This window comes from Perna viridis, chromosome 2 (assembly GCF_037379345.1).
Source record: "Perna viridis isolate PV_CMFRI_1.1 ecotype Kerala chromosome 2, ASM3737934v1, whole genome shotgun sequence".
NCBI lineage: Eukaryota > Metazoa > Mollusca > Bivalvia > Mytilida > Mytilidae > Perna > Perna viridis.
The window spans coordinates 7,317,820-7,344,027 of NC_142446.1; the positions used below are offsets into that span (position 1 = coordinate 7,317,820).

The window sequence follows — 26,208 nt, forward strand, 5'->3', positions numbered from 1 at the left end:
TTAATTGTTATTTGTCTGCATTTTCCTCAAACTTGAATTTAAAAGAAGTATTTGCATTTTCTTTGTTCTTTCATTAACTGGTTATTAATTAAGGTTTTTCCCATTTCAATGGTTAAGACCTTCTTGTGTTTCATCTGATTATTATTTTTCTTTTTTTTTCTGCAGCCAATATCCCCACTTCTGATTAAATCATATCGCAACAAGATTCATCTTTTGCAATCTGAGATAAGAATTCACCCTGCGAGACATTTTGTTCTTTCAGAGTTATCTGCCCCATAGTGGAAAAACCAATTTTGTAAAAATTTCTTAAACTTGTAGGTCCACATAATCAGAAAGTTCCAAATTTGGCGAAGGCCATGTGAGCTATTGCCATCACTTGGCGTCCGTCGTCGTTGTCCGTTAACAATTTTTCAAAAATCTTCTCTGAAACTACTGAGAGGAATTATATGAAACTTTGCACAGATGTTCCTTAGGGTATCTTGCACAAAAATTGTCTTCAGATTTTTGATCCGTCAAAAAAACACAGTCACCATTACTAAAAATGGAACATAGAGGTCAGACTGTAGTTTTTCGCATATATCTCCAAACCATTTTGTTAAGCCAAATTCTGGCGTGGATAAAAGTGTTCAGCATCATGAAATATATCTGTAGTCAAATTTTCATTTTAATCTGTCCAGCCATTTAGGAGTTATTGCCCTTTTTCGACAATTTTTTTTTGCTATTTTTTTATATCATTTCTTTCAAAAATCTTCTCCTCTAACCCTACTTGACCAACTGGAACCAAACTTTATATGAATGTCCTTGGAGTATCTTGCACAACAGTTTTGTTTAGATTTTTTACCCATCAAAAAGCATGGCCGCCATTACTAAAAACAGAACGTAGGGGTCAGACTGTCAATTTTCGATTGAATATCTCCAAAACCGTTAGGTTCATCCAAATACTGACTTAGGGTAAAAGTGTTCAGCATGATGAGATCTATCTGTGGTCAAATTTTCATTTTTATCTGTTAAGCCATGTATTGATCATTATGATAAGTCCTACCAAAGTCTTCTTGGGTCAAAATTATTAGTAAACTTCTTTTTAAATTCATTGCCATTGAAAGACAAAATTTAACCAGGTGAGCGATTCAGGCTCCTGGGAGCCGGTTGTTATTTTTATTTTTCTTTTAAATTCAAATCTTGTAATTGTTTTTTAGTTACAGAAATTCAAAATTAAAAAGGGGTGATTTCCAATTTTCACACTATAACTCAAAAGCACTTCCAACAATTCAAATGAGACATATTTTTCCTGTGCAGAGACATCATCTGTGTCTTCCAGACACAAAAATGTTTGTAGGGAGTTATACTTTTTTGCTTTACAGTCAATGTGGAGTGTTGGGCATCACAGGTTGTAGAGACAGGTTCATATTTACCATGGAGACAGCCGGAGGTCTCAAAGGGGCAGAAAAATGCATTTTTTCACTGAAAATGACTTTGACATTTTAAAAACCAGTATCAAATGGTTAGGTCAGAAACCTGCGAAACCCATAAAATATAGGTATCGAACAATTTTTTAGACTATTTGACAAAACTGTAAGGCTTCCAGATTTTCCCATCAGCAAGGGATCTTCTTCCCCTTAATCCCCAGAGGGGGCACATTCTCCCTCTGGGATCCGCCTGTAGGGTTTCTCTACAGATTGTCTTTTTTTAGCTGAAAGCCTTTCGAGTCAAATTAGCCAAAAAAAGTGCAGAGAAATCCATGGTTTTAGCCTTCTTCAAGCCCTAGAAAAGGGGGAGGGTTTGAAAATAAGAGAGTCAGAAGGAAAAGGTTAAACACAATCCAAATTAATGCTGAATTTAGCTTGAATGATGTGTCCAAACTTACCTCAACTTTTCAGAATTCTGTGACATATTAAGCTGTGCCCTAGAAAGCATTTATTGGATCATATAAATAGTTAATGTGTGGTAAAAGGGAAGGCTAGATTAAGTCTAACAGGATGTACTATACGGTTACATTCAGATGCACTGTTTTGCACACCAAGTTGACTAATTTTGTAAAACTTAACATTAACAGTTGAAAATTGGTGGATATACTGATTAAATGTAGTGGAGCATTTATGCATAGGCAGATGTAATATACTAGTATGTGGTTGTAAACAAGTGTAATTTGACTGAAGAAAGGAACATTTCATCAATGAAAGTTGTTATGGTTTTTGGTTCACAAGATGTTGGCTAGAAAATTCAAAAAGAAAACACAAAAAAAAACATTATCCCCTTTAAATGGCAATAAATTAACAAGGAGTTGGCCCATTCCCAGGGCCCTGAATTTAATTGTGTATCAAATTCACATGTTTTGATAAATCAATGCTGAATTACGAATTTGCTTGATAATTATTAAACTACCGATATTTTGCTTTCTATTTAATTTCGTGTACCTATCTATTGAAATGCATTTCAGTGTATTTAGCCCATCCCATGTGGGTATTGCACATAACCAACCATTTTTAATATTATGGTAACTAAAACATGAATTTTGTCCATCAACTTGGTATTTTGGCCCACGAACTACAGAACTGGTGTGCTTTAATGGTTTCCAGTATTGATCCGCATTAAAAAATATCGATTTCATATATAGTGTTAATGTTAACAAATACAATATTCTCGTTACTTGCTTGACTTTGTATTCTTTTAGGGTTTTCTTAATTAAAACAAAGGGGTAATTTTCAACTATTGGTTAAATTATTCTTACCAACACTTGAAAGCAATCATGAAACGTTTAAATATAAAAAAACTACAACACATAGAAAAATATATTCAATTGCATTAGAGAAGGCCGGCACCCCTTTCGGATCTGCATATTTGCCAGCATTTATTTGTTTTATTCCCGTTGAAAAGCGGAAGTTGTATAGTGATCATGGAGTCCGTGCACTCAACTATTCTGAAACCACTCAATGGAATTTGATGACCGGCCTTTCGTGTGGTGCCATTGTGCAACTCCTAATTTGTTTTTCCACCGAAATGACTTTCGGGGTTTCCTGATGTAAAACATGTACTTTGTCATTGGTCGACCAAGGGGGGCCATCTTCTAATCCGTAACTACTGCACATAGCACCACTTGATTTGTACACCTCATTTTTTACGTCTAAATGCCTTGAATCACTTATGGGGTTTCCTATATTGGTTTCTGGAGAAGGGAGCGGGGTTATCACCAAGTGAGCTTTGTTTTTTTGTTGTTTTTTTTTTTGGTCACTTTTATAAGTTTGTTTAGTCGTAGTCTATTTCTGGGCAAGTTTCAACATTTTGTTATCCTATATTCTAGTATAAATAATGACAGCCGTGTTTGATATTGTGTACTCGGTATTTTGTAGGCACTATCAAAATTTTCCGGAATTAGGTTTAAACAGGGTGTCTTAGTCTTAAACCAAAAAAGGCATTTTACATGTGTAAAAAAAGATTCTGTTACAACTGAAACCGATAGTCATATGCAACCTACCTTTAAAGAACATTTCAACAGTTAAAACTTCCAAGTTTGTTTACTCAAAAAAGGTATACCACTTTTGGTTAACCAAACTGATTGAAATTCTACTTTCAAAAAGCATGTGTTTCTACTGTATGACTACCAATGTACAAACAAATGGAAAGAAAAAAAAATGAGACTAATCCAGTGGAATAAGTCTTCCCAATGACAATCCAAGAAGAATCCACACTAAAGTAATAAATTACATTGATGATAGACACCACAGATCTTGGCATCTGATAGCCAGCATACACCAGGGCTTTTGTCACTTAGTTGGATTTTAATTCTATTATCTCCCCCAACACACAATTGTCTTGGTAGAGAGAACAAATGCTCATGGAAAGCCATGTCACAGGCTAGTCCACTGTAGTCCATAACGACAGGGTTATCATTGAAAAGAATGTCAATACGTCCCTGGTACATCATCGACCCGCAGTTCAAAACCAGATGAAGTTCTGACAAGAATGAGAAGTCCGAAATCTTGAACAGGATTTCTACATAACTTTTGAGTGGGTAGTGGAGCAGTCTGTAAGGTACACCAGGTCTGTATTGGTCTAGTTTCATTGCACATTGAAACTGAACTGCCTCATAATGCTGGTTAAAATCCAGAAATATGTTCGAGTTTTTTATATCTGAAAGATCAATATGATGAATTGCAAGTCAAATTTGAGTAAGTGCTACAATATGAATATATCTCATTTAAATAATAACAAAGTATGCAACATATCTGTTCAATTCGGGTGCCTAGTATATCAATCTAAGACTAGATCAATTAATCAATCATTTCGTTATTGACATTTTTTCAATACCATCGTTCAAACAATCCTTCATATGGTACAGTAAACTCATATAGTGTCTTAGTTTTAAAATAAGGTGAAAAAATTGACATTCCTACCCAAAACAAAATTAAAAAAAACAAAATTGCAATATATTATTTTGTATATAATCCCAGTAAATACAATTTGGGCATTTTGATGAAATATTAAACTTGGCATTTTTCTCCTTTACATGGTTCATTCTAATTTTTTTTTACTTATTTCTTTTTTTTTGTTTTGTTTTGTTTTTTTGTTTTGTTTTTTGTTTTTTTGTTTTGTTTTTTTTTTGTTGTTAAAATGCAAATTAAATAAATAGAAAAATTATATAAAGCCCACCAAATTGGGCCGTCCGTGCGAGACCCGACAGGGTAATCAAGGACGTTAAAAAAACCCTTAGTAACAAATCTGATCATTTCAGGGTTTAAGGTGACAATTACCATTCGCCTGTAATTGGTAGTTCATGTAAAATACTATATATAGTTCCAGATAAGGTTTTATTTGACCAAAAAAATTCATTTTGATAAAGATGTGACTATCAGGATTGATAAATCTTTAAGTGGCCAATCATGTCAAAATAACGATATTTTCTGCATGATTTTTTACCATCTGAATGACTTTTGGGGTTACTTGATGCAAAACGTGCGCTTCGTCATTGGTTGACCTTGGGGGGGGGGGGGCATCTTATAATCCGCAACTCATTGGACTTTGTTAAACGTATCATGACATTTGCTCGAAGTATCTTTAAACTGACAAAGGCATCGCGATGACAGTAAAAATCATCACGAAGGAATAAAAGGTCGAAAGCATAGTGGTGAAAGTCAATTCCATCGCGATGATTTTGACTTCCATTATGATGCTTCTAAGATCTTCGATTTCAATCGTAGTGCTTCTAAATGACATCGTGATATTCTTAACTTCCATCGCGATGACTTTGATCATTACTTTTTTAAGTACCACGTTGATTTTAACTGTCAACAGGTAAGTTGCAGAAAACTGAGGTCCAGGCCTATCAAGTCTTGTGCATTTTGCATGAGACTCCCTCATTTTGAAACTGATTTAGCGGCATAATCATGAAAGATCAAAGCCAAAAAAGCACCAATAGATCAAAGGAAACTATTGGTTTTTTTTTATTTTGATCTTTCATTTTTTCCTGTCAAATCTCACACATTTGCGTTTTGAAAGCTTGTTTGTTTTTTTTGTTGGGGTTTTACGTCCGTGCAGCAATATTTCAGCTATATTCAGACGATGAACATGAAATTGATGACAAAATGGACATGAAATGATGATGAAATGAAAAAGGGATAGGACACAAGGACAATGCGGTCGACAAATTTTGATTGCCACTGAAAATAGGGAGAGTTGGGTAGGGTCGGGCAATTTAGCCTCCTGTGGCGGAGCCCTATGGTTCCTACTCCGGGAGAATACCACAGTAGGGTTCTTTAACGTGCAAGGAACGTGGCATCTTTCCCAACACGGTACACCACTATGGTTTGCTGTCAGGTTTTCCGTATTGTAGCCTGACAACCCCAGCATGTAAAACGCCAGGGGTACCCCATTCCACCACCTGGGGCACACATCCCAGTTGCTCTGTGGGCAGAGCGCCCTAGCCCCCGGCTAGGGTTCTGAGCACAGTTTAGTCGCCTTTTACGACAAGCTTAGCGCTGCTGCAGGCCTATTCCTTTAACACCCGGACCTGCACGGGGCCGTTTTGAAAGCTTGGTAGCCATGACTTGAGCTGTTTGGTGACTCTTATATCTAAGTAAAGGTTTGTAAGTAGCAATAGACTTATAAATTCTGCATTTTCTTTACGTTGAACTCAACCTACATCCGAAAAGTAATAAAAAGTATCAATAGGAAAATTGTTGATGAATAATAAATTCAGTAAAAAAAACTCCCATTGCTTCCAATGCAAACCCATATTTTAAGTGATGCCCTTTGTGAATAAACCTTTAGAAATAAAGCAGTTTTCTGTATCACTTTTTTAGGTTCATAAGCCAAGTCATCTTTTGCAACTTTCAAAACATAGGATCATGCGGCAGTTTTGGGCCATTTCCATGGCTTCTTTACATACAATGTGAAAAGTGCTAAATTTTGACCCTAGTCCCCACCACTGTGTAAAGTGCCGTGAAAACAAAATTGAACAGCAAATAAAGTCTTTCAAATTATATTAAATTGGAAAAATATTATTCAATCCCATGGGCACTGGCCTTCTCATTATGCCAGATTGGTCTCCCCAAAAGCGGTGGTCCTTTTGACGACATGAATATTTACCATATTTATATATGTACCTATAAGGGAAGCCAATTCATCCAATGATTTCAAATGTTGCATAAATCTACTTAAGAATGTATACCCATATTAAATGGAGTATGAGTAGATACCTTGTGTTGTTTGTTTTGTGACTCCAGCAAAATTACAAACGGTACCCCCTCCTAGAAATGGGGTGGTTTTTGAGTCATGTTCTTACATACAACAGAAATGCATAGAAACACATTCAAACTCGATCGCATTGAACAAAAGAACGAATATTCTATTAAATGTGATAAATTCGAACAATATAGCAGAAATTTGTTGATACATATGTGGATAAATTCTTAAATAAAAGGGACTAAAATGTATATCATATCACCAGTCCAGCCATTACGCATGCCATTGAACATAATCGTGATAATATATGAATATCAAATTTTGTAACCCCAGGCGTTTTCATTTTAACGACCCAAATCCGAGAGCCTCCATAATATCAATCAAAGTGAAAAAGACGACATGGGTTTATATTTCTGGTTATTCGCACATTCCTTGACTCACTTGTGCCTTGAATAGATAACGTGGTGCTTTCCTGATGTTATATGGCAGACACCTTTTAATTTCTTCTATATGTCCTGGTCTTGAGTATGGGTTTTACAAAGACTTGCACATTTATGAATTCTTCATAATGATAAGAAGAGGAAAGGCTTTGTTCTGTTAGCTAATTCAATCTAATGTTCAGTTATCAATTACTGCATACTGCAGTGACTGAATGGAATAATTGATAGTTCTAATTTTAACTAGATTAATAGCTAATTGAAAGACTGGTTCAGCATTAAATGCCATAATAAGTCTTTCTTTCAGTATTGTTTCATTTTCACTTTTATGTTTACTTTTATGTTGCTGGAGAATATAGGGGCAGCTATTTCGCTGTACCTGTGTATAATGCTGTTTTGGGGCCAGCTGCAGCCTGCCCTTTGGTGTGAGGGTTTCCTCGTCGTTCATTGAAGACACATGGCTGGCCTTGTGCTGACATTTTTCATCCAGGTGGGGTGGTCTCTTTGACATAATCACAATATTCAATTTATAGGTACGTGAGGACAGGACCCTGTATGGCACCCCAATAGCCCTACTCATTATCATATTTATATAAAAAAACACTAATTATCGTTTATTTGCATCATACATGTACCAATATAACATAATGTCATCGCATATGTGCAATTTTCTATCAATCATGTCCAGTTCGAATGTAAGAGCGAAGCGCTTCGCTATGGGGTGCCATACAGGGTCCTGTCATCACGTACCTGTGATCCAATCTCGTTACATTCTTGTCTGTTGTCTTCTTTTAATTAAGTAAGGATTTATGGTTGGTTTGTTGTCGCGTGGATAAATATCCAATATTTATCTTTTTTTCTCCAAAGGTGATTATTTTCTTACTTATACAATGGGTTTCGAATGTGCGTCGATACTTGGCAGCCGTATTGTGATCATTGCCATTGTATTGGTCTGTGAACGTTCGTTTCCTTTGGAAAAGTCCTATCTCTGTAAAGTCCCTACAAAAAAAAAACAAACAATTATACACGACAGTACATTTGGCAATTTAAACACGGCTCAATTAAATGTCATTCCCATCATAGACGAAACAAAACTCCGTGCTCGGGTTGAGTATGTCACTGGATATCAGTAAAGCTCTCATAAACCAGTCAGTGCCCCATCCTTATAGAATTTCTTAGATCCGCCAATGCTCATTAAAATGGATACAATAGCCGTGTTGTGGCTCAAAAAGGTTTTTCAGCATTTAATGGTGTGGTGTCAATACCTCATTAATAGCCAAGAAAGGCATTCGCATAGTTATGTTTACCCGTAAACCAAATATACCAAAAGAATATACATGGTTACAGTAATAAAACTTACAAATCATAACGTTCAAAAGAACAAGGACTAGATACACAAAGATATAGTCAAGCGACAAAAAAATAAAATAAACAAAATAAACAAAATAAAAAAAAGATACGAATTGCGTCAGTGTAGTAATGAAAACGACAGAAGACCGTATGAAGTGCGTTGATGTAGAAACAAAACCGATATGAAATGCGTCAGTGCAGTAATGAAAACGACAGAAGACCGTATGAAGTGCGTCAGTGTAGAAAGAGAATCGACAAATGTGACAGTGTACAAAGATGATCGACAATAGACAATATAAATTGAGTCGGTGTAGAAAGAGAATCGACAAAAAAATATATGTAATGCCTGAGTGACAAAAGATGTTGTGTAGAGCATCACTGTTGATAGGAAGAACAAGTTCCTGGTTGTAATTTTTTGAGTGGGCCTTAGTGTCTTAATAGATGCAGTGTTATAACTTACATGCCAATGTGTTGACGCTGTGTGTTTCAGGAATCCTGCTTGAGTTAAAATTAGTTGTGTACACACTGATACCGTCTCCATATAGATGTGTAAATATGGACTTAGGTCTAAAAGAAAATATTAAATGACCACGAACCAATCGAAATTTTACTTAAAAATAACTTCAAAAATCGATCGTTAAAGTCTTTTAATTTGTACCATTTGGGAAGCGAACCTGTATTTCCTCGGAACTATACTCCGATACAAATTTAAAAAAAAAAATAACCAATATAGTCCCTTCAGCGACATTTGTATAATTTGTTGACATTTGTATTAATTTATTGCGCTCGGGAAGCAAATATATCTTTCCTCAGAACTATATACTTAAAAATAAACTTCAAAAATCGATCGACAAAGTCCCTTTAGTCGCACTCGGGAAGCGAACTTTTCAACAAACTCTTGATTCAGCCACGTGATATTAATTACTTCGTTTCATGGTTTCAAGATAGTACAGAATGAAATTCCGCCATCCCAACAGATTCTAAAATGAAGAAAAAAAATCACTACACGTATATCATTGTCTGCATAGGCATAAGAGGACTTGGGCAATTGCCATAAATATAAAGATTGTCAAACAAAAGAATTATGACTTAAATGAATGATAAATTTGATTACTTAACAATAGCCCGCTATACCTGCCCACGGACTGTGAAGGTGGAACACACAGAATTATGACACCGTCAGCAATTATAACTAGATAATATATAAGCAGAGGATAATAACGGTGAGTTATAACTGTTATTTCGTTTGTGTTTGGTTGACACTTTCTATATTTTAGTATATTTTCAAACGTGAATAGTTGGAGGTAATCATTTCATTAACATTAAATGTATAAGGTTCAATGATTATTCAATTAAACATGAAAAGCTCATTGGCATTTTCTTATTTGTTTTCAAAAGTTTATCAAGAATTAAATAATCAGTCATACATTTTATTCACCAGTGCCCTACTGAGCGTTTTTTGAAGTCTTCAAATCGCTTACGATCCATATATACTCTCTCTGTTGTGTTATGGCATCATTCTGCTTAAACATATCACGTGCCTTACTTCTTTGCATCACATTTAGATTGGTTGTCATTTCTCACAGGCAGAGCACTATACACTATTCATTCACGTTTCATATCTGTAGATCATCAACTATGGAATCAAGTGCACCTTTTGGATTTTTTGATTCATCAATAAGCAGCATCAGCTCAGGTATACTCACATTATTCATTAGTTAACTAAAGAGCTACAATAAGTAAAAATGACTTAATAACGATTAAATTGATCCATTGGGGGATTATATGGGTAGTTACAGACGCAAGGCCCAAAACGTTCTATATTTTTATAGTCTGAGATGTTAGAAAAGGGTAAGAATTTCAGATGTTGTTTGTATCTTACTTTCAAAAATAACATGTTTATCAACAGGATATTTGTAAACATTATCGAATTTTCGTGCCATAATATGTGGCATAATTTACATAACTTCTTACATCGTACGAACGCCTTATTATTGTCAACTGGTTGTGTCATATAACCAACAAAGACTCCTTACTCATTTTTTACAAATTGGGAATAAATGGAGAATCTTTCTACATACAACAGTAATCAAATATAACGATTTTTATTATTTTTGTCATATATATCATATACAAAAGATATCTTCGAAGAATGAAGCTTTTCCAGGCTAAAATCTTCAAAAATTATTTATGTGGGGGTAGGTCTACAGCCCATTAATCATGAAAACCCGAATGGTACGTGCATATTATTTATTTTTACGAATTTAAAACTGTATTCATGAGAGATGATTATAATGTTTCACACGGTGATATAGTGGATACAACTGAAGGTACAGTTCTTTGTCATATTTGAGAACGTTTTTACTAGTGTGCAAAACTTAAGCCAAACAAGGCACCTGGAATATACTGTTTACAAATTAATGAGTATTTATGCTATTTTGGTAAACAATTAATCATTTTTAACTCGACCTTCGTGGTTGACTATATCCATTCATCATTAAAAAAATGTGTCTTGTAAAGACCAGTTTGTAGTCTTATCTTGTCATTGAATTTCTTCTCTCGGCGACATGGTTGGGCTGATGTTTTGAGCACCTTTTTCTTCTATTTCTGGATAAACTGATGGCAACAGCCCCGACATATTCTGATAAAACCACTTTTGGCAATAAAGGCTGCACCCATTTGATTTTTGGGAGACAAATGTTTTGAATTGTTGCGAAAAAAAGAGCCGAGGACGAACACAAAATATCATGATAGCCCTGAAAATCAAGTGGTTGCTGCCTAACATCCATCGTTCCAATTCATGAACTTATGTTCTCAGTTTTTAAGAAAAACTTCTGATTTCTATTTTTTTTTTCAAACTACAAAACCACAGACATATAAAATATCTTTGACAATGAACAATTATTGTTTTAATTCATGAACTTATGTGGCCAGTTTGAAGGAGGACTGATATTTACCCTATTTTGAAAATGAATATTTTTTCATGCTTTGTTTCATTCAAAGAATTGTCTACTGTTTACCAATCTCCGTAAAAGAGGAATTAAATTAAAGATGATGATGGTAAGCTTAATGCTGTTTATATGAGTGAAAATTCCATCTTTAATTGAAACGTTTGCACGAAGTTTCTCTTTAGTGCTCAGTTTTTATGCTATTCCATGTAGCGATTGCATATCCTTACTTTTATATCATTTAATATATCTGCGTTTTAACTCAGTATTGTAGGAAAATTGATAATACATGCGGTCTAACGAACGGAAAACTTACATATATAAAATTAGTTCCGTGACGATCACAAACATCTTCACCCTTAATCTTCGCTAAAGCATTATCTTATTATCAGATGGTGATATAATGTGTTTTCTTTGTGATTTCTTCAATTCATAAACGTAGAACTGACAAAGATGCATTTTTTAAAATTAGAATAAAGAATTAAATAAAATAATAGTTGTCGAAGAAAATAGTTGGGTTTGGTCGGAACCATCCGTGTCTGTGAATTGGTTTATCCAGAGAGGGTGTTCCTGAAGAAGACTATATATCACCCAAATGCTGCATGTTTTCACTATTAGCTCTGAAAATATCATGTAGGGTTTACTACCTTGCCGTGCAACACCAGCTCCTAAGACAATGAGCTAAATCCCCGACATTTCACAAAAAGAAAGTCTGGATGCAGAACTCATTAAAATATTTAAATTCAGTAAGTTACCGTGACCATTTTATGTACAGATGAAAAAAATATGACTCTCCGCTAAAACAGGCTCACTTGTGCAGATTTGACGCACACTTATTCCACAGTGACATACCACAAGTGCACTAAAATTTGTGTAAGCTCATTTGTTGAATTAGTGGTGTACAAACTATATATTAGTCAAATGTAACCCATAATTGAACAAAATTAACAAAACAAATTCCAACAAAGGGGTGATTTCCAAATCCTGGGCCCCTCCCCCACCCGACCCGTCACGCCACTGACATGGTTGCAAATTGCTTCTTGGCTTTAAATGAGCACAACGTCTCATTCTTTTGTGAAAATATTATGTGACTGCCAAGAGCATTGTGTGCAATACTGGTCTGGCCTTTTAAACTAAATTTTGTACAAACATAAATCTTATGTACGTCTGTTATCCCGACTATATTTCCGGCATATTTAACCCCGGAGAAAACCTTCAACTGTCACGATGATAATCTTATAAAAGACTTATTGCTTCAATGAAGTTGGTCGCTGTAAACCGACGAAGGGAAATGTCTTTTTGTGTGTTTTGTTTTGTTTCGTTTTGTTTTTGTTGTACTTACTTCGATTTTTTTGGTCATTTTTTTCAGTTAATACTAGTTATCAAGACTTAAATAACACTAGTATGTCATACTGGCCAAACTTGTCCCAAATAAAAAGGGACATTGAACTAGATGATGAGATAAAAAGATGTAGGACATCGTTACTTCAATCCAAAGAAACAAATGTTGAATGCCTGAAGGCCCACAAGAATGCCGAGCGTGTCTTGCTAAACCAGGACATTAAGATTGTAGACCTGTTTAAAGCTGCTAAAGAACGGTGGTCGAATAATTCAAGTAAGATAATTAGGTACATATAACAGCATGATGATTTTCCAATCCTTACGTATCCACCTAATAATTAAACTGTAAAGCTGATCTTTTTTTAAATGTGGCCACTTTTATTACTTTTAGATCCGGCAAGCAGAAACTACTCAGCCTTTTTTGTTACCACACACACACACACAAACACAAATAATAATAACGAGAAAAGTTTTCGTGACTACTATACTCAATCAGAATGCGTATCAGGTTTTGTACAACATCGTCAGAACAACATTCAAAGGGTCATCCTGCGATATGCAGAATATCAGCAATTTACTATTCTGATTCGTCTGTAAGAACCGTTTTATCACATGACGTCACAAGCCGAACAGTTTCTCAGTACAATCTGAACTACCTAGCCTCTTTCGTTACAAAGGAGGAAAACCTCGGATGCAAATCTATCAGGAATTTGTCCAGTCCGATTCTAAAATTACAGCTAAACAGGTTGAATTTTTACCAATATTTTGTTCTTAGCTTCTCTCTTCGTGTGAAAATTCTTTTAAGAATTAGTGTGAAAATAATCACTGGGCATGAACACAACTCATTACAAATCCTCGATACTATTTCCGATGTACTGTACTAATTTGCATAGAGGAGTTGGAATCGACGCTGCATGAATGTGGCAAAGGTGTAAAGCATTGAAATAGCGAATATGCACGATGCAGAAAGGCAATCACCTGTTAATTACAGAGAGTCAATTTTGTATGAAATCTGCAGTAGTGGTGGAATTGTAGAAAATGACAACAACTCAACCAGACAGCTTTACTACCCTAGCCGTTACTATCGAAAGTCTTGACAAATACCCAAATAATTATTTTTTTTCCTCGCTATTACCTTGTGACATTGTAGTTGAATACATTTAAATTAACCTTTGATTAAAGATTCTTATTTGTTAATCTTTCTTAAAAATAAAGAGCTCTGTTATATAACCGAACAAAAATAGGATGATTAATGGTCTTTCTTTACAGAGGAACCAGAAAGTGAAAAGGATGACGACAACAGTGATAACATCGACGTAGACGTGAAAAAAACAACGTTACATGGTGCTGCCATCTGTGGTGATACTATACTTATGGAGCAACTGCTTAAAGTAGGTGCAAGGGTCAATTCTCAAGATAGTAATGGTAAAATTCCACTTCACTACGCTGCTGAATACGGACAACTCCCGGCTTTGAGAATGCTGTTAAAGGCGGGTTCTGTGATAAATATGACCGACAACAGAATTAAACAGCCTCTGTCCTATGCTGTAGAACATGGTTATGTAGTTATTTCTAAAGAACTTATCGAGAAAGGGGCATCTGTAAACTGCGCTGACCGAACAAAGAAGATGCCTCTACATTGCGCTGTGGCAGATGGCAGAAAACTGATGGTAGATCTCTTATTGCGATCAGGAGCTTCAGTTTATTCTTTAGATAACACAATGAAAGCAGCTATTCATTACGCAGTTGAAAAGAACACCCTTCAAATTGTCAAGGCCCTGGTTATGCATGGTGCGCCAGTTAACCAGAGTGATGGGAAACAGCGTAAACCACTCCACTACGCCGCGGAATTAGGATTCCTTCCTATAATTGACTATTTAGTCATTCGTGGTGCAACGCTTGACGTATTAGACAACAATCTCCAAACCCCGGTTTTTCTGGCCATCGAGAAAGGCCATGATTATATTGTGCACGCATTAATAAATTATGGAGCTTCTGTAAAGACTGCTGATAAAAACAGACTGACACCTCTCCACATTGTTGCCCGTAAAGGAATGGTTACAACGGCCATTGATATTTTGAGACAGGGTGTCCGCCTTGACGTTCAGGACGACGAAGGGAAAACGCCACTATTTCTTGCTGTGGAAAAAAGAGAAATAACGATGGTTGACACCCTATTGAAAGCCGGTGCAATGGTGGATCTGATAGACAATCGGGCAAAAAGTCCGCTTCATTATGCTGTTGAAAGTCATGACACGGATTTGGTTTATCTTCTTACCCAACACGAACTGAAGTCGGCTACAACTAAGAATGCTTATAGACGGATACTGGAAGTAGCCATACATTATGGGAACGAATATTTAGGTCAGGTTATTTGGAATCGTCTGTTGGACAAATACACAGAGACCATCATCTCTAGCGACCAAGTATATCCATGGAACTTCGAATCCAGAGAAATCACGAATGTAGTAAAAATTCTCCTCCGTATGACATGTGAAACTTTTGCCCAAACTTACAGCAACCAGCTTTGGAAGGCATGCCCTGAACTACAAGATGGCAGTGGAGAACGCCCACTAATTGTTGCACATGTTTTTCGCTGGCCAACCACCAAAAAGAAGGTGTTTATGGGTATACCCATCGTTTACCGATTATACGATCCTGTCGCTGATTCAGTCAACAGATGTGATGAGGTTGACAAGTGATATGATAGATCTCTAGTTAGATAGGAGGAGTTAATTTATACATATTATAATATTATGTAGTTAACATTATTCAAAACTTAAGTAATACTCGCATAAGTTAAAATTATGTTGTTTTTGTTACCTTTCATTATCATGTGTTGCTGTTTTGCTATTAATATGGATCGTTTTTTCAATTAAAAAGAACTGCTCTATTATTCAGACGACTACAATTTTTGTTTATGTTTCATGGGAGAGAAGAAAAGCGAATGTATCTAATAACAATAATTTACATACCTGAGCAACTAGTTTGCACATGTGCAAATTTGCCTGAAATTTGCATACATGTGTAAAAGTAAACTTGTAAATGCAATTAAAAATATAACATTATCCTAAATAAAGTAAGGTTAACTAATGTTGGTTACTGTTATAATATCTGTCATCGTAGCGTGGATTGTTATAATATCTGTCATCGTAGCGTGGATTGTTATAATATCTGTCATCGTAGCGTGGATTGTAACCCCGAATATGAAATTCAATATTAATTTACTAACTACACTAAACATACGCCTCCTAACAAAACACCGTTTTCACGACACCGAGATCCGTGCGACCGTGCGTCATTTTACCGAATTGTCATTTTAACGCAGATTACATTTTCTTGAAAAGAGGGAAATTTTACGTTCTACAGCTGATACAATTTACTGCTAAAACGTTTCCAAATACGCTACATACGTATGTCCTATTTTTATAAAGGTCATACGATGGTGCATTCGTTGCATTTCACCATATCAGTTCCTTTTTCTATTACCTTTACACCACAGGCCCTTGCAACCAGGATTTTTTTTATCTAAAATTGTCATTAAATCATTTTGTTTCCATATTTGAGTTATTATGTGTGTTCTCTGACATGTCCGCTTGCTATTTAATGCTGTTTATACTATGTCCAGTTTTCATCTATATACTTAGAGAAGTAAAATCCTGGTCTCAAGGGCCTGTGGTAAAAAAAGGGGTGGATCCAGACACTTTGAAAAGGAGGGGTGCCACCCGGGGTTCTTCAGAAATGGGGGAGCTATGGCATTGTTTGCCATTTTTGTCAATTTTAAACATGAAAATGACAATTTGACAAAAATGACAAAATCAAAGAAGTATTGAAGTTTTAACATCCCTCCCCCCCGACTTGGGCTGTCTACATGCTAATTAGATTGACAGGCAGTGAATAGAACAATAGATAGGCATAATTTAAATTAGAATGACTGAAGCTTGGCTTAGAAACCACAATCCCTTTTTTTTTTAATATAAAACAGAACTCCTCGGCCATTTCTACTACACTACTTTAAAGAGAAAGACTGAGTAGTTCCACCCCCTCGTATGTATCCATTTTGTAATGTTCCTCTTTATCTTGGATCAGTCGCGTAGCTGCCGTTAGGCAAAAAAGCTTTTTTTTTTAGATAGAATACATGCAGTAGAGGCATAAATGATGCTCTAAAACGCTATCTCGGCGGAGCTTTTGGGAGGCTTCGCCCCCTGGACCTGCTGGGGGCCTTAAGCGGCCCACAGACCCCCTGCCGTAATTTAGCCTACACTTCAATTTGGCCTCAGCCACGCGCCTGTGGATCATTTTATGCAAGGTCTTCGTTCTCCCCGTCTTCATCCGGATTCAATCAATCCATTCCTGATCTGCTTCGAAATTATACAATAATAAACATCAAGGTCAGATTTTAGAACGTGTTGATTTAGATTTCTGTGTCGTGCAAATGCGTAGGTAAGATATTTTTGACGGGCATATTGTGGTAAAACTTATAGACACACATTCGTTATGCCCAGAGACTCAAACAATTCGGACAGGTCACTTAAGAGGCTATAAATAGCCAGTGCCGATGGTCATGGCGTTATAAAATACAATTTAAATAAATAGCAAGTTAAAGCACATCAAATTGGGCCGTCCATGTTAATACTACCAGAAAAAGTAAGTAGGCATGGTATTATTGTAAAAAAAAACAAATAAAAAGTGTACCTTTTTCTGCTCATTTGTTCATAATCTTTATTCTTAAAGTTCATGCAAAATTTAGCATTTTTGAAAAACAGCCAGTTGGTGCAGGAAGAGAAACCAATCCGGAGAGGATCTGAATCTTTCCGAATAGCTTAAAGCGTGCATTTTACACCTCTGTACCACCACAAGTATTGCATTTATTTATGTACAAATGCTCTACTACCCACAATCAATATTTCCACAAAGTTTCACCTTTTATTTTTAAGTTTTACAAAATTAGACCGGGTCAGTTTTGTGTACAAAACAGTTCACCTCAATCCCACTTGTATAGTGCAACCTTAGCCTCTTAAGATGGCATAATTATTTGGACTTGGAGGAAATCAACGTCTGCTGCTGCATGGAGCTTGGGTAATCCCTTTTGGGATTCGGCGCTTAATATTTTCTTTTGTTTTGACCACCACCATCAGTCGGTAATGGTTAAAACAAAAAAATTCACCAGCACCAAATTCCAAAAGGGATTAGGGTCAATGGCAGATCCTAGTGGCACGCCCTCCCATCTTCTGAAAAAAAATTGGTTGAAATGAAAGAAAATTATTGAAGCGTGACATTAAGTCCCCCTCTTAAACTTTGGTCAGCCAGTGCACTATCCATTTCTTCAATCCTATACAGTTTACAAGGCACTACCCAGTAGATAATAAATACATATTCCCATTGTGCATCTCCCATTTTAGCTTTTGATCCAAATTACATGTAGTCATAACGAGAATAAGTATGGTGTATATGTCAAAGAGACAACAATCCCACAGTGTTGAAAATGCCAGCTAAAGGCCACTTATTTGTCTTCAGTGAAGACTAGGTAACCGTCATTCCACAGGGCAGGCTGCAGCTGGCTCCAAAACATCATTATACACAGCTACAGGGAAAAAGTTGCCCCTATATATTCAAGTAACATAAAAATAAACTAAAGGTGAAAACAAAACAAGACATAGTGAGACCAGAAATTCCTGACTTGGGGCAGGTGCAAAAACGTGGCAGGGGTAAAGTACTTTGGCATGATCACAACCCTCCCCTTTAAAATCTTGCCACTGTGGAAAAATATTACACAATTAAAAACACCTAAAAATCAGTATGAAAAGGCTCGAGTCCCTTGTTAGAGCGGAAATAAAGAAACAAATGCACAAATTAAGGACTGCTAGCACTTAATTGACAGTCATGCCAGCTCCAGACCAGTCTAAACCTACAAAAATGCACTCGGGTCTCAATGAGTGCAATATGCTATATCATATACATGTATGTATGTCTTGCGTATTTCTTTTCATAGTGTTTTATTTTAGTTTGCTTTGATAGTGCATGAATTATAATTAGTTACTAGTGCTTTTATAGTGCTTCATTTTAGTTTGTTTTAATAGTGCATGAATTATAATTGGTTGCTAGTGCTTGTAATGCAGCATGCTAGTTCTGCTTTGTCTTTGCTTTGCCATATTTATGTATTTAATATTTGTGTATGTGTATGTATGTGCTGTTACATGTATGTTGTTGATTTTACTGTTGTAATGTCGGATAAAAGCTCTACAGAGCTTTTGTTTTGTATGTTTACATGTACCGACTTTAAATAAAGTTTCTTAGTCTTAGTCATAGTAAAAGTTCTGCCCCATCGTATGTAAAATCAATCACAATTCTTTCCATGCGGGGTTAAGAATCACGGTACACCATTAGTTCTACAGTTAGAACACAACCCATGTCATGCGAAAAAACTGCTTTTAGATATATAGTGTTTTAATTTTTATGTAAAGACCCTATGAGCGAATCAGTGTATATACAAAAGAAAATGCTATCCTTAACAACATATCATAACTATTTTCTTACGAATGAGCCTATTCAACGATTTAGTTAACTGATTGGGTGAGTGTCGAGCTTTGTGTAGACTATCACCGTTAAACAAAGGATGTGAGATACCCGCACGTATTAATCCTTTACAAGTACATCTGCATTTGAGAGTGAGTTACTTGTATCGGTTGAAATATTTTGTGAATGTTTTTACCAGCTTGTGATATCGAAAACCTTGATGTAGTAATTTCTCGATTATAGTAAGATTCCTTTCGTTCAAATCCGAAACATTGTTACACATACGAGCAAATCGAATCAATTGTGATATGTAAACACCCAGGGACTTTATATTACATATAATATACACTCCCGGAAACACCATTTGATGGTGACAAGAGGACGTCACCATCTAAAAACAGATAGTTGACAACAGTGAATGAAATATCCCTTTTATCGTAAATTTTAGTATTAAGTTTACCATCATCGATATGACTACTAAGATCAAGAAACGGACATTCTTTATTATCAATATTTGCTTAATTAATCAATTAGAGGTTTCACATACATGTATCAAAGCACGAAGTTTATCAGTAATGAAAATTAGGGAAAAGGGGGAATGGTGTACCCATTTCTTTTCAGTTTCTTCTTCCACAAAGCTGAATGGAATTTTATGAAACTTGTACAGAATCTTCATGAAAGATTAAATGTGCATCTCCTATTTTAGATTTTGTTTCATGTCTCACTCACGTCAGCAGAACATGGACTATTATTTGAATGAAGGTCCAACTGTATGTTTTGTTTCGGCATTACATGTGTCAAATTCCTCTGTAAGTAGCTCTGACACCAGCATATTTCTTCTGAACGCCACTTCTCAAGTCGGGGACCTCTAGCTTTTGTTTATGATGCGTTTTTAATTTTTGATAGTGTAGTGCCCATTTTGTTTAGGTGTATGAGGCTCGATGAGCAATTTGAGCCCTTGGAGTTGACTCTTATTTTAAATGCAATGAAAGACTAACACTTATAATTTATGTTGTAGGATGTCACTACATTGGGTTAGTAGATGTTTGTTGTCATGAACATTTTTCATTTCCTGAGGCTAGGATTATTTTTATGACAGGAACAATGTCTACGCTCCAGCATATCTTATTGCTATTGCTGACATCATCACTACTTATCTTTTTGTCTGTTATTTATGGAAGAAATAAACCATTCTCTAAAGTTTTTCATGCATTCAACTCGAATAGCAACATCTTAAGACGAGCGAAAACCTTAAATAGTGAACGACTGAAAACGGCAAAAGAATATTTAGAGTCCCTACGCCAGACAGATCAGTCATTATACAGTCAATCGCCAGAACTAGCCATTGTTGTTGTCACTGTAAAGAGACGGGCTTACGATTCCAGTCGTCTTGGTTACGTTTTACAAACTCTTGCAGCTACTCATAAACTCTTTGCCCACGACAAAACATTCTCAAACAAAACCATGATCATATGTAATGTGGATATAAAACCACAGAATTTCACCGAAATCGCCTTCTTAAAATATGTCATACCTACACTGGAGCGTTACGGACAATCCACATTACCTGTCAGTTTAAATAAATCACGTACCGTATTGTACCGTAACCAGAACTACAATAGTAAATACGACAAAGAGACTGTGGATTATATGTACTGCTTAGAAGCAGCGTATTCTCTTGGTGCTAAGTATGTACTTTTAATGGAAGATGACGCCCTTCCAAGAATGGATGCTTTAGATGCACTGAAAATTAAAGTATCTTACTTAAACAGAATACTGAATGGTCGCTTTTCCTATATTAAGTTATACTATCCACAAAGATGGCAGGGATATGCAAACGAAAAGTACAGGATCTTGGAGATAGTATCTGTTGGTTGTTTAGGGGCAGGTGTCTTCGTCCTCTGTCATTTTGCAATGTGCGATTCTAAACATTACTGTGTACAACTAACCTATTTTTTATTTGGTGCTTGGGTGTTTGTAACGATGGCATTAATTGTAGGAAGACAAAATGTGTATGATTTCTATAGAATATCTAACTATTTATATACATTGAAGAATTCACCAGGGTGTTGTACACAGGCCATGCTGTACACCCGTCGCTTCATACCTGCCATAATAGATTTCTTGTCTCGTAAACATAAGAATTTGCACACTGACCTTGCCATTTATAATTTTACGAACGTAACCAGAATCCCAGCTTACCAAATAGAACCGAATTTATTCTACCATGTGGGCATGTATACATCATTATCCTCGGGGAAGCATAAAAATGCTGAAGAATTCATCTTTGATATACGATAATAATTAGTTGTGTGATTTATTATTGTTTGTCTGACCTAGTCACGAGCGTTATGGTAAGATCCGCAACGAGATTAAGAATCGTAATGAAGTATATATATTCCCCATGATTATATATCAAATCTACGACTGTTATTATAAGTATGCAGGCAATTAATTAACTTAACAAAATATTGGAAAATAGAACAAAATAAAAAATTCAATACCTATAAAAATTAAAAAGACAGCACACAAAAAAAACAAAACACTTGTTATTATACAATGTTACATGAAAAGTTAGTGACTTCAGGTGCTCCGTTCATCTATAGGTATCCTCATTAAGTGTCCTAATTGGTGTCATTATATAGTATACTATAGACAGGTAAATATAAAAAGGGGATGTATTATGACAAGAGTTATCTTTCTTTATTTATATTGCTTTTTTTTATTTTTACATTTTTATTAACGTTCATTGTTTTTTTAAGTATTTTTGCTAATTATTTGTAATTTCGTTGTTTTTGTGTAATAATTGATTGGGCACTTTGAATAGATTTTAAATTTTTATTTGATTTTCTTTGTGTTCATTGGATTGTGTAATTTGAATAGATGTCTCACGGATTAGGCAGATGTTTGAAACATTTTACTGGTGATTTCAATAGCCCATGTATTGATTTTAACGGCTTTTTATTGTGCTTTATGAATACATTACAGGTGTAAGGACGTGTTGTGCAATGTTTACCACCAAGAAATAAATTTTTATCATCAGGCGCGTAGCTGAGGCCAAATTGAAGGTCCAGGGGGTGAAGCCCTCAGCCCGAAGCTCCGCGGATAGCGTTTTAGAGCATCATTTATGCCTCTCCTGGATGTATTTTATCTCCAAAAAAATGGCAAAATTAAGTGCAGGCAAAAGCATCTTTGCCTAACGGCAGCTACGCGCCTGATCATTGTTTTTTGTTTAATAATGTTTAATATTTTTTGTATTCAGTTTGATTAATTAATATTTCTATTTTGACTTGCCACTAAAGATTATACTGACTATCGTAAGGTGTACACGTTGAACATTGGGAACGTTAATAGCTTTTGGTGTATTGCCTTCCATTTAAGATTTTTATTGTCGACCATTTCATCACCTATTACAGACACACTCAACCTTTTCATCGATTATATCCGTGTTATGGGGCTCTATCGGGTAAATTCCCTTTTTTCATATTTTCAATGTTTACATGTCGCGTGCACTTGATTTGACCCGCTATCAAACCATTGATTTGTTGATTTTTTTCTCTCCATATTTTCATTCGTACTTTGTTTCCTACGCCCTTTTTTTGTTTGAGACTTGTGTGCTCGTTTAATGTTTTTTCTTTTGTTATTATAAGGAGATTGAACTTTTTACTGCTATAGTATTGTCGATATTTGCAAGTCGCGTACACCCTTTGAACGTGTTATGAGGATCTATTGGGTAAATTCCTTTTTTTCATACTTTCAATGTTTACAAGTCGCGTGTACTAGATTTGACTCGTTATGGGGGTAAACCATTGAACTACGGAACATATATTTTTTTCTCTCTATAATTTCATTCGTGGTTTGTTTCTTACGCCATTTTTGTTAAAGTTTGAGACTTGTGTGCTCGTTTAAGTATTGTATGATTTTTTATAAGAAACTTTGTATTGCTATAGTATGTTACTTATACTTTGACCCGTGTTATGAGGCTTTAATAGTAAATATGTTTGTTATGCTATTGCTAATAGGTGTTATCGGTTTTGAGCTACCCTGTTTTGTAAGGAGGTCTTTCTTTAATCTAGTTTTATTACACAACAAGATTTTTGTTCTTTTATATTTTATTTACAATTCATATTCATATATTCGTCGGGGTGTCTTCAAATCCGGGTCCTGCTCAATGGCCTGTTCCATTAAGTGTTCTTCTTCCCCTATAAATAACACTTCGCGATGCGATCTTCTTATGATTCCGCTTTACTTCGACATGCAAATATCGAAAATATTGTAGCAGTAAAAAGTTCAATCTCCTTATAATAACAAAAGAAAAGAATTTAACGAGCACACAAGTCTCAAACAAAAAAGGACGTGAGAAACAAAGTACGAATGAAAATATGGAGAGAAATTTAAAATTCGTCAATGGTTTACTAGCGGGTCAAATCAAGTACACGCGACATGTAAACATTGAAAGGATGAAAATAGGAATTTACCCGATAGTCCCATAACACGGATAAAATCGATGAAAAGGTTGAGTGGGTCTATTATAGGTGATGAAATGGTCGACTATAAAAATCTTAAATGAAAGGCAATACACCAAAAGCTATTGACATTCCAAAAGTAAGTCTTACAATTGTCAGGATAATCGTAAGTGGTCAAAATTTTAAACTGAATACACTAAAATATTAAACATGATAAGGTCGTTTGTAAGTGAAAGGTCTTTCCCACCAATTCTCTTCTGACAGTAATCATGTTCACAAGTAATTTTCTTTGACTCACGACTTAGTGGCTCATTGTTTAACAGCTAATAGCGACGTGTCGATCGACAATAATTATTCCTTGCATATATTTTAAAAGGCGAGGTTTTTGACAATTGTTAAATTTACAAAATAGTTCTGATTCTTAGAAGAAAGATGAATTCAGTAGTAATTGTGTAGTTATGGACTATTTTTTCCTGTCAATTCCATCAATACAATTAGTTGAGAGAAAAAAATGAACTTGTAATTTTCATGAAAATGGAAAAAAATCAAAGGGAGATAATTATAAAGTATTCTAAAGCAAAAGGTTTCAATTGTCACTTCCAGGTCAAATGGCCACCCCTCTATGTAGTACTAAAATTACACACTGGAAGTAGATCTATGCATTGGATATTGATAAACTGTGTGTGATATTCAAAAGTTGTCAAAATAAATCACATGATGTGTACTTTTGAAGCATAATTGTAATTTATTAGATAAGTGTATGAATAGTGTTAACGTGCGAGTAATTTTCCACCATCATGTCAGTTGACACAACAATGTTGAAACAATGTGGCATTTCAGTATAACGTTTTTTCGAAACATGTAAGAAAATTTTCCGAAAATTAGTTTTTCCGCCACGTGGCAGATAACTCTGGAACGACAAATGATCACGTTTCTCAGGGTGAATTCCAAAGTCTTATCTCAGATTGCAAAAGATGGTCAAAATCTTGTCACGATATGATTTAATGAGAAGCGGGGAAATTGGGCGGCAGGAAAAAAAATAACAATCAGAAGAAATGCAAGAAGAATAAAATTTGTCGAAAAGGGCTTATATTGGTTATTCGAATGAATATATGGTATACTGGAGTTAATACGACAAAAAAATGATGTCGCGTATTGGTGTATTTTCACCGATTTCTGAAAATCGTCAAATTTGACCGGAAGTATGCATTGTAGCCTATCATTGGATGTGGAACCATGCTTCTAAATTGAATGGAAGTAGTTTGAGTTGTTTATCTTGAACCATATTGGCAAAAATGGCAAAAAAACCATTTGACCCAGTTTTTGACCATTGAAACAAATGACCTTGACCTTTGACCATGGTATTTTTAGGTAGCATTTATGCTCGTGTTCATGAATATATATATAGTTTGTAGGTACTTTTATTTGAAATCAATTGAAAAAAAAAAGACCGATCCTATGAAAATAGCATTAAAAATCAGTTTTTGGGCCATAGCTCTTACAATTTTGAAAATATTGAATGGACACCTATACTTTTCTTGTACAGCTCGTTATTCTGAACATTTCTGTCATTTACAGTAGACCTCTATCTCTGTTTGTGACATATTCGCAAAAAAAACTGCAAAAAATCACCAAAAAATACCTGTATTTGGGCTATAACATTAAAACGCTTAGTTTCCTCATACCGAATGTAGATCTTATTTAGATACACATTTTATGTGTCAATCATTTTCTTCTATCTGTAACGGTTTCGGAGTCCATCCCATACCAAGGCCAAGGTCATGTTTCAAAGTGACTTTTGACCTTTGACCTTGACATTTTTAAACATGTAATATATCATCTAAGATCAACAGTGAAGATCTCAAGTCTGTACGACTTACGGTTTTAAAGTTAGGTGACCAACCGAATTATAAGTCGCAAAATCGCGTAACCAGGGAAACCTCAAATCTTTACGAAACCTTGTCAAATAGTACTGCCCCTTGTTTCTGAACAATATGGGGCTTTCGGTTTGTGTGTATCTAAAACGGTTTAAGATAATTTCCCAAAATTAGTTTTTCCGCTACGGGAAATGGGAAAGACCCTAATAATTAAACAAAAAACAATTATAAAAATTTATTTCCTAGTGGTAAACATTGCACAATACGTCCTTACACCTGTAATGTTTTTATAAAGCACAATAAAAACGATTAAAAATCATTACATGGGCTACAGTAATCACCATTAAAATGGAGTTTCAAACTTCTGTCTAATCCGTGAGACATCTATTCAAATTACACAATCCATTGAACACAAAGAAAATCGAATCAAAATTTAAAATTTATTCAAAGAAAATGAAATTACAATTAATTTACAAAAATAATTTAAAAAAAAACAATTAACGATAATGAAAATGAAAAATAGAAAAAGAAATATAAACAAAGAAAGATAACTCTTGTCATAATATACCCCCTTTTTTAGTCTCACTAATCACTT

General features: G+C 35.2%; 3 protein-coding genes across 4 annotated transcripts; 2 read left to right on the forward strand and 1 right to left on the reverse strand.

The window, feature by feature from the left end:
- Positions 1-3,493: 3,493 nt before the first annotated feature.
- On the reverse strand, positions 3,494-9,166 carry LOC148623495 (uncharacterized). The gene is made up of 3 exons (XM_088565338.1): positions 8,926-9,166; positions 7,999-8,114; positions 3,494-4,128 (listed from the first exon to the last, which is right to left on the reverse strand). Coding segments are annotated over exons 1-3 (561 nt in total). The 5' UTR covers positions 8,928-9,166; the 3' UTR covers positions 3,494-3,685.
- Positions 9,167-9,580: 414 nt separating this feature from the next.
- On the forward strand, positions 9,581-20,426 carry LOC148623496 (uncharacterized). 2 transcript variants are annotated; one of them, XM_088565332.1, is made up of 5 exons: positions 9,586-9,688; positions 10,094-10,161; positions 12,783-13,028; positions 14,024-17,197; positions 20,289-20,426. In XM_088565332.1, exons 2-4 carry the CDS (start codon positions 10,104-10,106, stop codon positions 15,454-15,456), a joined length of 1,737 nt encoding a protein of 578 aa, XP_088421458.1. In that variant the 5' UTR covers positions 9,586-9,688; positions 10,094-10,103; the 3' UTR covers positions 15,457-17,197; positions 20,289-20,426. The 2 variants fall into 2 exon arrangements, with proteins under 2 accessions (XP_088421459.1, XP_088421458.1); XM_088565333.1 differs by lacking the exon at positions 10,094-10,161 and having other exon boundaries at positions 9,581-9,688.
- LOC148623497 (GPI-N-acetylgalactosamine transferase PGAP4-like) lies at positions 20,375-21,571 on the forward strand. The gene has a single exon (XM_088564857.1). It carries the CDS (start codon positions 20,375-20,377, stop codon positions 21,569-21,571), a length of 1,197 nt encoding a protein of 398 aa, XP_088420983.1.
- Positions 21,572-26,208: the final 4,637 nt, after the last annotated feature.